At 39.0% G+C, this 11,898-nt stretch overlaps 3 protein-coding genes and 1 long non-coding RNA gene across 4 annotated transcripts; 3 read left to right on the plus strand and 1 right to left on the minus strand.

The window, feature by feature from the left end:
* Window positions 1-398: 398 nt before the first annotated feature.
* On the plus strand, window positions 399-2,294 carry LOC130675272 (actin, muscle-like). Its single transcript, XM_057480823.1, has 2 exons — window positions 399-554; window positions 996-2,294. The coding sequence occupies exon 2, from the start codon at window positions 1,017-1,019 to the stop codon at window positions 2,145-2,147; it is 1,131 nt and encodes a 376-aa protein (XP_057336806.1). The 5' UTR covers window positions 399-554; window positions 996-1,016; the 3' UTR covers window positions 2,148-2,294.
* On the minus strand, window positions 1,829-4,300 carry LOC130675273 (uncharacterized). Its single transcript, XR_008991262.1, has 2 exons — window positions 3,787-4,300; window positions 1,829-3,721 (listed from the first exon to the last, which is right to left on the minus strand). It is a non-coding gene; the product is annotated as an uncharacterized LOC130675273 (long non-coding RNA).
* A 1,394-nt stretch (window positions 4,301-5,694) lies between these two features.
* Window positions 5,695-8,135, plus strand: LOC130676280 (actin, clone 205-like). Its single transcript, XM_057482420.1, has 2 exons — window positions 5,695-5,833; window positions 6,734-8,135. Exon 2 carries the CDS (start codon window positions 6,759-6,761, stop codon window positions 7,887-7,889), a length of 1,131 nt encoding a protein of 376 aa, XP_057338403.1. The 5' UTR covers window positions 5,695-5,833; window positions 6,734-6,758; the 3' UTR covers window positions 7,890-8,135.
* A 1,437-nt stretch (window positions 8,136-9,572) lies between these two features.
* LOC130676279 (actin, muscle) lies at window positions 9,573-11,471 on the plus strand. Its single transcript, XM_057482418.1, has 3 exons — window positions 9,573-9,729; window positions 10,058-10,210; window positions 10,307-11,471. The coding sequence occupies exons 2-3, from the start codon at window positions 10,085-10,087 to the stop codon at window positions 11,309-11,311; spliced, it is 1,131 nt and encodes a 376-aa protein (XP_057338401.1). The 5' UTR covers window positions 9,573-9,729; window positions 10,058-10,084; the 3' UTR covers window positions 11,312-11,471.
* Window positions 11,472-11,898: the final 427 nt, after the last annotated feature.

The raw sequence follows: 11,898 nt of genomic DNA on the forward strand, positions 1-11,898 counted from the left end.
TAAATAAGTCATTTTTTTTCGTCGATAATTAAACCGAAATTTATAATTGTCGGCGGATGTAATGAGATGTCGGGAGTAAAACTGACAGGAAATAGGAGACGATGGGAGGGGGAGGAGGTAAAATAATAATTAAATAATTAAATGTAGGAAAGTATTTCTGGGCTAATTATAACGAGAAATGAGGGTGGGATGTGCATAACTTTCAATCAACAAAATAGATATGATGGCGAGAGAAAGACGGAGAGGGAGAGAGCAGAGGTGAAGATGAAGAGGCTGAAGACAGCGGCAGGGCCGTCCAAAGACGGACTGAGAAAACTAACAACAACTTGCCGTCAGTACGAATGCACTACTAATGTAATATTTTCGAGCTTTTTGCGCTACTGGGCGTGGGTTGGAGCTGCGTGGGCAGACGGTGGCCACCCCTGGAGACTCGTCGTGCCCATCTTCGGTAACGCCAGCACGAGACCCACCTACGATATATCTGCGGGTGTCGGAGCTTCCAGAGCTCATCCGCATCTCAGACGCGAGTTTGTTCACTACCCCTGTTACTCACGGTTAGTACTCCGAAATCTATCGTCTTTTACTGCTAGATTATTATTATTTTATTTTTTTTTTTTAATTTATAATTATGATTTTATTTTAAATTAAGTAGTTAATGTCGAGCTTTGGATTGCTATTGGATTATTTAATGGGAAATTTATAAATTGAAGTCTATTGAGTTGAAGGTGATGGAGATTATTTGAGTTTTGTAGTGATGGAGATTGGAAATAGTGTAAACTAGTGGAAATTAAATTGAGTGAAGGAGATATTTGTGAATTAGAGATTATTTTTCAAATTACTTGTGGAATTTTAGTAGACATCTTTTTAATTGATTAGAAAAGTAAATTATGGGAGAAAATAAAATTTTTTAGAACTGGGGATTGAAAATTGAATAGAGTAGATAAAAGTTTTTCATGGTGAAAGATATTAATTATTGTTGTTTTTTATAATTGCAGATTTAATAAAAAAGCTTCAAGATGTGTGACGATGATGTAGCTGCTTTGGTCGTAGACAATGGATCCGGTATGTGCAAGGCCGGTTTTGCTGGAGATGACGCTCCACGAGCTGTCTTCCCCAGCATTGTTGGTCGCCCAAGACATCAGGGAGTGATGGTCGGTATGGGACAGAAAGACTCATACGTTGGTGACGAAGCTCAGAGCAAGAGAGGTATCCTTACCTTGAAATACCCCATTGAGCACGGAATCATCACCAACTGGGATGACATGGAGAAGATCTGGCATCACACTTTCTACAATGAACTCCGTGTTGCCCCAGAAGAGCACCCAGTTCTTCTCACTGAGGCTCCACTCAACCCAAAGGCCAACCGTGAAAAGATGACCCAGATCATGTTTGAAACCTTCAACAGCCCAGCCATGTACGTCGCCATCCAGGCCGTTCTTTCATTGTACGCTTCTGGTCGTACCACTGGTATTGTATTGGACTCTGGTGATGGTGTCTCACACACAGTACCAATCTACGAAGGTTACGCTCTACCCCATGCCATCCTCCGTTTGGACTTGGCTGGTCGTGACTTGACCGACTACCTCATGAAGATCCTCACCGAGAGAGGATACTCCTTCACCACCACCGCTGAGCGGGAAATTGTCCGTGACATCAAGGAAAAACTCTGCTACGTCGCCCTGGACTTTGAACAGGAAATGGCCACCGCCGCAGCCTCCACCTCACTCGAGAAGAGCTACGAGCTTCCCGACGGTCAAGTCATCACCATCGGAAACGAAAGATTCCGTTGTCCCGAAGCCCTGTTCCAACCTTCCTTCTTGGGTATGGAATCTTGCGGTATCCACGAAACTGTCTACAACTCCATCATGAAGTGTGACGTCGACATCCGTAAAGACTTGTACGCCAACAACGTCCTCTCCGGAGGTACCACCATGTACCCAGGTATCGCTGACCGTATGCAGAAAGAAATCACCGCCCTCGCCCCATCAACCATCAAGATCAAGATCATCGCTCCACCTGAAAGGAAATACTCCGTATGGATCGGAGGTTCCATCCTCGCCTCTCTGTCCACCTTCCAACAGATGTGGATCTCAAAACAAGAATACGACGAATCCGGTCCCGGAATCGTCCACCGCAAGTGCTTCTAAGCATTACAATAATATTACCATCTCATCAATCCATCGGGCCTGCGGACAGTTATGTTTTACTAATGTACAATCGCCCGATGGCATTGTCAGTACATTACAATTCGTCCAATGTCAACGTCCCATGCGTAAGCCCACGTACAATCATAAAGATATCATCTCACCATCACGAGTCATCGTATTGCCAGCAAACACGTTCGCAGAATACCTTCTTAGCCTTGTCTCCGTGTCGCTCGTTCTCATGCGTTTCATGCTCCGCGCACCACAGCGAGCATCGGGCCCGAACGACCTCCACAACACACAGTATTTGAAGGGCGAGTACACGGACATTTAAATCGAGGACGCCGAACAGAAGCCTGAGTTTTTCGTCTACAGCGCGGTACCAGAACCCGTTCTCACCCACCTGACTCTGCACCCTTGGAACCCTCCCGAAAAACTAAACACGGACGTCCACCCAGATGATCGCTCACCAGCAACAGGTGCCCAGGAATCCGGGACATATTTCGTAACCCTTAAGCAGAACGAAACGGCTCACCTGGGTCAACCCAAGCGATCAAGACATCATCCACTTTTAAAACATTCCAACGGTGCATCGTCAGTCTCTCCGTTTTCTGGCACCGCGGCGCTTCTTATCTGTAACGCAAGACACTTCCACCTGTTCTTCGTCGATAACTTGGAATACAATACTCGAGCAACACCGACTCTTATAATTAAATTATTTATTTAAAACCACCATCTACTCTGTACAACAATTACTAAACTATAATATTATTATTATATTAATATTACTATTATATTTATGTATATCTACAATAAAATATTATTTATTTTGTAAATACTATACATTATATTACATAATTATTATCATTATTATTATTATTACTATAATTATTATTATTATTATTATTATATAATGTCAACTTATTCGCCAGCCAAATATACATCTAAATTATATCATCGGCATCTTTTTTCGCCCTGTAGCCTCTTCCCACAACTCCCACCTCTACAACATAAAAACTATTTTTATTTTACTCCACATTTTGTAATTTTCGGCTCTCCCATCCACAAAAGTATCCTCAAGAATTTTTATTTTTGGAAATCTTTAAATCTCAGCCCACTATTTATTTTCCTTCTTCCTCTACCAGCCTTTTCCCACCAATTCATTGATTACGAAAAATAATTCTAATTATACCTCAAACTAGGTCATACCAAAAATATTTATTTTTTCTCCCCTACTTCGAATGCATTAAAAATTCCTAAAAAAAACCGTAAAAATATTTTTAATTGAATTTAAAAATTTGAAATGTGTCAAATAATTAATAAAGATGTTACATGTTATTATTTATATGCTCGAGTATTTTATTAAATGCAACAAATTTCCACCTCTTACATTCTGATGCCAATAAAAATAACAACAATAATAATAATTATATATATAATTATAATATAGATATACTAGTAATTGGGACTATAATAATCTTGTGAATAAGAGGTGGGGATGAAAGCCCGTGGTACAGATCGAGCACCGAGTATGACTCGGTATGGAGAGATCTACTGACAGGAGATGCTGCTCTGTACTGTTTCAAATAAAACGAGAGCCATCAAGTTAAAATAACTTTACTCTGTTGTGACGTCTGCCTACCTGTCCGACCTTGCCCGTTGTTTACATATATCACCACGTTGTTGTCTTTACCTCTTCTAGAGGTTGTGTGCGCAGAGCCTCCTCTGGTTGATTCATACGCACATACATGCCGACTACTTTGCATACTTTTTTTTCCAATATATTTATAGACATTGTAAATTTAAATATATGTGTATGTATGTACACATGATGTGTGCATGAGAGTTTTGAGTGAGGATAAAAAATGATTAATGACAAATAGTTAAATAGTTATATTTTTTATTGTCATTATTCTTTGTATGAATGTGCAAATTATTTAAGAATTATGAATAATAAAATTTATTGGAGATTTAAAATTGCGCAATTGTTTGGCGCTGAAAATTTAAACAAATCTTTAATTAGTAACTCACCTTGTTTCATAATAAAATTACTTCATAATTGGTTTGACTTGCAGATGATGTTTTATCATCGGTGATGATTGATTTAATGTCGTGAGATAAAATAATGGATGGAATTTTAATTTTATTGCGGCAATTATTTTATGCATTAGAAATATTAATAATAATAATTAATAATAATAGACAGAAAATAATTATTTCTTGGCGCAATAAATTTTTACTTGTTCCAAGAAAATTTTTGCACCATAAATTGAAAAACAAAATTTATTGGAGCGCAAAAAAATTATGATCGCAAAGTTAGCCGACGTCTAATAATTTTTGGATTTTTTTAGAAACGGTAAATTATAAAAAAAAATTATTTAAAAAAATTGCGGCTATAGTTTTTTAAATTTTCTACATGTGCATATTTTTAGTTTTTTTTTTCTTCAAATTTAATTGTCCTAAAAAAAATCAAAAAATTTTTAATTGTCTGCTAACTTCAGGATCGTAAAAAAATTATGATCTTAAAGTTAGCCGACGTTTAATAATTTTTGGATTTTTTTAGAAACAGTAAATTATAAAAAAAAAAATATTAAAAAAAATTGCGGTTATAGTTTTTTAAATTTTCTACATGTGCATATTTTTAGTTTTTTTTTCTTCAAATTTAATTGTCCTAAAAAAAATCCAAATACTTTTAATTGCCTGCTAACTTCAGGATCGTAAAAAAATTATGATCTTAAAGTTAGCCGACGTCTAATAATTTTTGGATTTTTTTAGAAGCGGTAAATTATAAAAAAAAAATATTTTAAAAAATTGCACTTGTAGTCTTTTAAATTTTCTACATGTGCATATTTTTAGTTTTTTTTTTTCTTCAAATTTAATTGTCCTAAAAAAAATCCAAAAATTTTTAATTGTCTGCTAACTTCAGGATCGAAAAAAAATTATGACCTTAAAGTTAGCCGACGTTTAATAATTTTTGGATTTCTTAAAAAACGATAAATTATAAAAAAAAAAATATTTAAAAAAATTTCACTTGTAGTCTTTTAAATTTTTTACATGTGCATATTTTTAGTTTTTTTTTCTTGAAAATTATTTTTCGAAAAAAAAAATCCGAAAACTGCTAATTGCCTTCTGACTGCAGAATCATAAAATTTGTTGAGTCGACAAATTTTTTCTAGTCCTAATAAAATTTCTGTCTTCAATTCATAATGCAAAATATTTCTTACGCCAAGAAATCCTTTCTTTCTGTGTAGTAATAATTATTATTATCATTATTGGTATTAATACTTTTAGAGATTGGAATTGGGGTTGGAGAAGTTTGGGAAGCGATTGAGCAAGACGATGGTGCGATGATTTTTAAAATTTCGAAGTTTAATTATTTTGAATGACGATAATTAAAAATAGAGATTGTGGATTGAGTGTCGATGTTACGTTATGGAGATAAGAAAAGCTCTGTGGAGAAAGCGTTGCGTAGGTGCAGTTGATGATGAAAAATAAAGAAGTTGGATAATCCAGTGGAGGATGGGGTCGCCTAGTTCGGAAAGCCTCGCAACGCATCGCGATACACGCCTTTTTCGTGCCTGTCGAGTAAATTTTGATGTACGGAAATGCGGGGGCGTCTGGACGAGAGCATATATTGGACGTCGCGACGCTCTTCACCACAGACGCCACCACACTCTGTTCTGTGCACGGTATGTATTTTTTCTGGAATTATTAATTTAGTTTTTCATATTTACATTTTTTTTTAAACTTCAATTTAATTTCAACTCGAATTTACTCGGGATTGATTGATCGTTTTTGATTTATTGAAGAAAGTCAAAATTAATTCGATTCGATTATCGAAAATAAACAAATAATTACGCGACTGTTGTGAAGAATTTTGAATTTTATTTTTGGCAACGCGAATCCGGTTGTGAGTCGAGTGATTAAAAATTTGAATAGTAATTTTATTTGAATTATTTCGCGGGGTTGATTAGTTGATGGTCGGGAAGAGCTGATTCGCGGAACGAGTTCTGAAAGTAAACAAATAGTTGGAAGTAGTATAAAATAGAGAGGAAGTTGGAGATGAAATGGTGCGACGAGTTATGAGTAATAACCGAAAAAATACAAGTTGAGTCAGACGAAGTCGTAGTAGAGTTGGGCGGAGGGTCTTTGGCCGGATTGGGAATCTCTTGATCGTTTTGCAGAAGCATAATTTTGGCACGCGAACCCATTATAAGGAGTAGTATGTGTATATAGAGAGTACTGCCGCGACGTTTGGTGCTTGCGAGAGTAGAGAGGCGTCGGAGGGGTTCATAATCTCCGCTGCTTGAACTTATAGGGAGCGTCCGCGCTTCGGCTAAACATAGATCACGCTCACCTAAAATAGGATTGCACGCGTAGCGGCCACTCCTTGCCATCGGCGACTTACGGTTTATAGGCAACTGGGTCAATTCTTCGGTTCATCTGTAACAAATGACGCGAAATTTATTTTAATTAATTATTATTGTTTGACAACTGAGAGTTGTGTAATACATTGTGTACATATATATCTATACAATATGCAAAATGCTTCGAGCTAATTTAGTTTGTTTTTTTTTCTCTTTTGGCAGAATTTAAATACAAAAAAGCATCAAGATGTGTGACGACGAAGTAGCAGCTTTGGTTGTAGACAATGGATCCGGTATGTGCAAGGCCGGTTTTGCTGGAGATGACGCTCCACGAGCTGTCTTCCCCAGCATTGTTGGTCGCCCAAGACATCAGGGAGTGATGGTCGGTATGGGACAGAAAGACTCATACGTTGGTGACGAGGCTCAGAGCAAGAGAGGTATTCTTACCTTGAAATACCCCATTGAGCACGGAATCATCACTAACTGGGATGATATGGAGAAGATCTGGCATCACACTTTCTACAATGAACTCCGTGTTGCCCCAGAAGAGCACCCAGTTCTTCTCACTGAGGCTCCACTCAACCCAAAGGCCAACCGTGAAAAGATGACCCAGATCATGTTTGAAACCTTCAACAGCCCAGCCATGTACGTCGCCATCCAGGCTGTTCTTTCATTGTACGCTTCTGGTCGTACCACTGGTATTGTATTGGACTCTGGTGATGGTGTCTCACACACAGTACCAATCTACGAAGGTTACGCTCTACCCCATGCCATCCTCCGTTTGGACTTGGCTGGTCGTGACTTGACCGACTACCTCATGAAGATCCTCACCGAGAGAGGATACTCCTTCACCACCACCGCTGAGCGGGAAATTGTCCGTGACATCAAGGAAAAACTCTGCTACGTCGCCCTGGACTTTGAACAGGAAATGGCCACCGCCGCAGCCTCCACCTCACTCGAGAAGAGCTACGAGCTTCCCGACGGTCAAGTCATCACCATCGGAAACGAAAGATTCCGTTGTCCCGAGGCCCTGTTCCAACCTTCCTTCTTGGGTATGGAATCTTGCGGTATCCACGAAACTGTCTACAACTCCATCATGAAGTGTGACGTCGATATCCGTAAGGACTTGTACGCCAACAACGTCCTCTCCGGAGGTACCACCATGTACCCAGGTATTGCTGACCGTATGCAGAAAGAAATCACCGCCCTCGCCCCATCAACAATCAAGATCAAGATCATCGCTCCACCTGAAAGGAAATACTCCGTATGGATCGGAGGTTCCATCCTCGCCTCTCTGTCCACCTTCCAACAGATGTGGATCTCAAAACAAGAATACGACGAATCCGGTCCCGGAATTGTCCACCGCAAGTGCTTCTAAGATGTTTATCTCAAAAATTTTTATCATTAAAATTAAAATTAAATTATTACTATTATTATTATTACTATTACAATGAAATAATAGCGCGTATTACCGTATATCGCTTCGTCACATTTATATCAGGATGGTTCATTACTTTAGGTATTTAGCCAGTCCCGTGGCGATTGCTGTCATTCGAGCACAAATATCATCTTTTGTATATACATAAGTCAACATCTTATGCAATAAATACTGTCTTATATTTTACAGACGTTCAATTCACAATTCATTTCGGATCCCTACATTCATACCATCTAATTAAGTTTAATTAAGTACCTACACATGCATCACACATTTATTTTCATTTCAGCAATTATCGGAAATTCATACGATTTCGCCGTTAATCAACTTGTCGACCAAGCCATCGTCTTTTTCTAAAATATTCAATTATTTACTCAGGAATTTGACTTTTGGTTACATAATCGTCGTGCATTTTTCTGTTCTTTCAAAGCCCAGCTAATTACATAAGCTCTTATTTTAATTAACTACTACTCAGTCTAATATATTTATATGTATATATTTAAATTTGCACGGTCGGTTATCAACCAAAAGATTTATTCTTCTTATCAATTAAGTACTAAAACCAACACGTAAATTTAAAAATCAACCAACATAAATATTAATACCAAATTTTCTAAAACTGACTCATCCAGGCTACGGCGAGGTTGAGAATAAACATGAAAAAATTATTAGTAACAATAATTTTTTGTCCGGCTAAGCAGGCATACTTTTGTCATGAACATGGGGGTTTGAGAGTTTATAAGGGTCACACACAGTGCCAGTGGCATTTACCATGTGCTCGGGTCGTTATTCTCCTCGTATTTCTTCGTGGGGTGTCCCATCATTCTCAAGTCCCAGTCTCGGTCCTCACCAGCAACGGCAGCTTCAGTCTCCAGATGTGTCGGAGCTCAGCGAGGGAATTCCAGTGAGTCCACACGTACACGTACCTCAACTTTGTGCGTCTCCATGTGTCGTGAAAATTAAAATATCATGACTATTTTATTCGTACACTAAATTTATGTCTATCTAAATAAGTTAATTTTAGTTTATAGATTTTTTTCTTGCGTTCCAAACTGCAGTAATCTTTCAATTGCTGATAAGATTGCGTACTATGAGTAGTAATTGCTGATTAAACAATAATGATAATTATGATGAATGAAGTAAATGATGAGTGAGCACATAGATGACAGTCGGTATGGAACGCAAGCAAGAAAACTAAATAATGAGGAGTAAAATCTTATAGAGGCTGAAGCAGCTTTTGGGTTTCTATTCGCGATGGGAAATCGGTGAGGTTCAGTGTCTGATGAAGAGGGAGAAGGAGCTTAATTCGCCGGAGCTTGGTTTAGACTCGAGTAAAAAGATGCGGAGGGTTTCTGAGCAAGCAGGAGAGAAGGAGAGATGCTGCGGATGGAGATGTGTTGGTTTGCTGGTGTTGCTGTTGTTGTCTGGGAGTGTTGAGAGCAGAGATAGAGTGGGGTAGCGGGCGCCTTATTTGGGTTCGGGGGGCGTCGCCGACGAGGTGCCGTCGACGTCGCTCGTCGAACGCTTGACGCTCTCTTAGGGCGAACTAATGTGTAAGGACCATGACTACTAATGCGTACGCGGACGGTACGGGTGGCGGCGACGACGAAGCGAGAGTGTACACCGGTAGATATCCATGTAAGGGGCGGATAACTATTTTTGGCTCGGACCGATATGGATAAAGGGATCCCACACTGCTGCTAGAACGACACTCGTTTCTTGGTCCCTTGGAAGACGAACGCCTTCAGCGCGTCGCCGATATATTTTAATTTCGCTCACGGTACGGACTATTACTATTTCCTTTGTTGCATGTTCAGAGTAAATGCTATTTTGTAAATTATCATTTTGTTTTAATTAATTGAATTTAAACGTGAGGTGCTACTATTATTTTATTCTTGTGCAGTCATCTTTCGTTGTTGGATTCAATTTGTTGATTGTGCTGATAATTATTGGGAGTGAGAGTGAGGATGGCTGATGATTGAGAGGATTTTTTAAATGTTAAGAAGTGTGAAGTGGATGATTGTTGATTTAAACTCGTTTTATTCTGCAGTTCTCGTCGAGTGGCAGTTGAATAAGTGACTGGGCTAATTTGTTTTTTTATTTTGCAGAAAAAGTTTTTATAAAAACCTATCAAGATGTGTGATGATGATGTTGCGGCGCTCGTTGTGGACAATGGATCCGGTATGTGCAAAGCTGGCTTCGCTGGAGATGATGCTCCACGAGCTGTATTCCCCAGCATTGTTGGTCGCCCAAGACATCAGGTAATTAAAATATTATTTTTTTTTTTATTATTAATAAAAGCTTAATTTTATTTAGTGGAATTGAGTTTAATTGAGAAACTTTTATTTAATTAATAGGGTGTGATGGTGGGTATGGGTCAAAAAGACTCGTACGTTGGTGATGAAGCTCAGAGCAAGAGAGGTATTCTTACTTTGAAATATCCGATAGAACACGGTATCATCACCAACTGGGATGATATGGAGAAGATCTGGCATCACACTTTCTACAATGAACTCCGTGTTGCCCCAGAAGAGCACCCAGTTCTTCTCACTGAGGCTCCACTCAACCCAAAGGCCAACCGTGAAAAGATGACCCAGATCATGTTTGAAACCTTCAACAGCCCGGCCATGTACGTCGCCATCCAGGCCGTTCTTTCATTGTACGCATCTGGTCGTACCACTGGTATTGTATTGGACTCTGGTGATGGTGTCTCACACACAGTACCAATCTACGAAGGTTACGCTCTACCCCATGCCATCCTTCGTTTGGACTTGGCTGGTCGCGACTTGACCGACTACCTCATGAAGATCCTCACCGAGAGAGGATACTCCTTCACCACCACCGCTGAGCGGGAAATTGTCCGTGACATCAAGGAAAAACTCTGTTACGTCGCCCTGGACTTTGAACAGGAAATGGCCACCGCCGCAGCCTCCACCTCACTCGAGAAGAGCTACGAGCTTCCCGACGGTCAAGTCATCACCATCGGAAACGAAAGATTCCGTTGTCCCGAAGCCCTGTTCCAACCTTCCTTCTTGGGTATGGAATCTTGCGGTATCCACGAGACCGTCTACAACTCCATCATGAAGTGTGACGTCGACATCCGTAAGGACTTGTACGCCAACACCGTCCTCTCCGGAGGTACCACCATGTACCCAGGTATTGCTGACCGTATGCAGAAAGAAATCACCGCCCTCGCCCCATCAACCATCAAGATCAAGATCATCGCTCCACCTGAAAGGAAATACTCCGTATGGATCGGAGGTTCCATCCTCGCCTCTCTGTCCACCTTCCAACAGATGTGGATCTCCAAACAAGAGTACGATGAATCCGGTCCCGGAATCGTCCACCGCAAGTGCTTCTAAGCAGCAAATAATATATAAAGCTCCGCCGACAGCCACCTCGCCTACAATCACCATCACAATGCATTGTCACGTCGGGATCTTAAACCCTTCGTGTCTCGGTTCCACCTTACACTCATCATCGATACATCGTACCAAGGAGAGTAAGCTCACCAGAACTAGATAAATTCACCAGCCTCACCAGAGTCCACATGAAAAGACGGATCATAAATAATTATCAAGAATAAAAAAAATCTTATTGAAACATAAATAAATTAAAGTGCCTTTATTACACACATTTATCAGACTGTAATGTACTTTGTAGTTTATACAACACGATTATTTGTTATTAACTAATTATTTATTATTTAGTCCTCACTATTATCGCTACACATTTTTTTCGAACCATTCACTTGCTGTTACTCTTATCATTATTATTATTACTATTATTATTATCATTCATATTATTAATATTATTATTATTATTATAAATACTATCATTATTATTATTATTATTATTATTATTATTATAATTACGATTACTATCATAACTATTATTACCATTATTATTATTATCATTATCATTATTATTATAAATAATATTACATCTA

The sequence above is a fragment of the Microplitis mediator genome, chromosome 10 (genome assembly GCF_029852145.1).
Source record: "Microplitis mediator isolate UGA2020A chromosome 10, iyMicMedi2.1, whole genome shotgun sequence".
NCBI lineage: Eukaryota > Metazoa > Arthropoda > Insecta > Hymenoptera > Braconidae > Microplitis > Microplitis mediator.

Coding starts and splice junctions, on each gene's coding strand:
- LOC130675272 (XM_057480823.1), top strand. CDS start 1,017: ATGTGTGACGATGATGTAGCTGCTTTGGTCGTAGACAATGGATCCGGT.
- LOC130676280 (XM_057482420.1), top strand. CDS start 6,759: ATGTGTGACGACGAAGTAGCAGCTTTGGTTGTAGACAATGGATCCGGT.
- LOC130676279 (XM_057482418.1), top strand. CDS start 10,085: ATGTGTGATGATGATGTTGCGGCGCTCGTTGTGGACAATGGATCCGGT. Junction 10,211..10,306: donor TTGGTCGCCCAAGACATCAG/GTAATTAAAATA, acceptor TTTAATTAATAG/GGTGTGATGGTGGGTATGGG.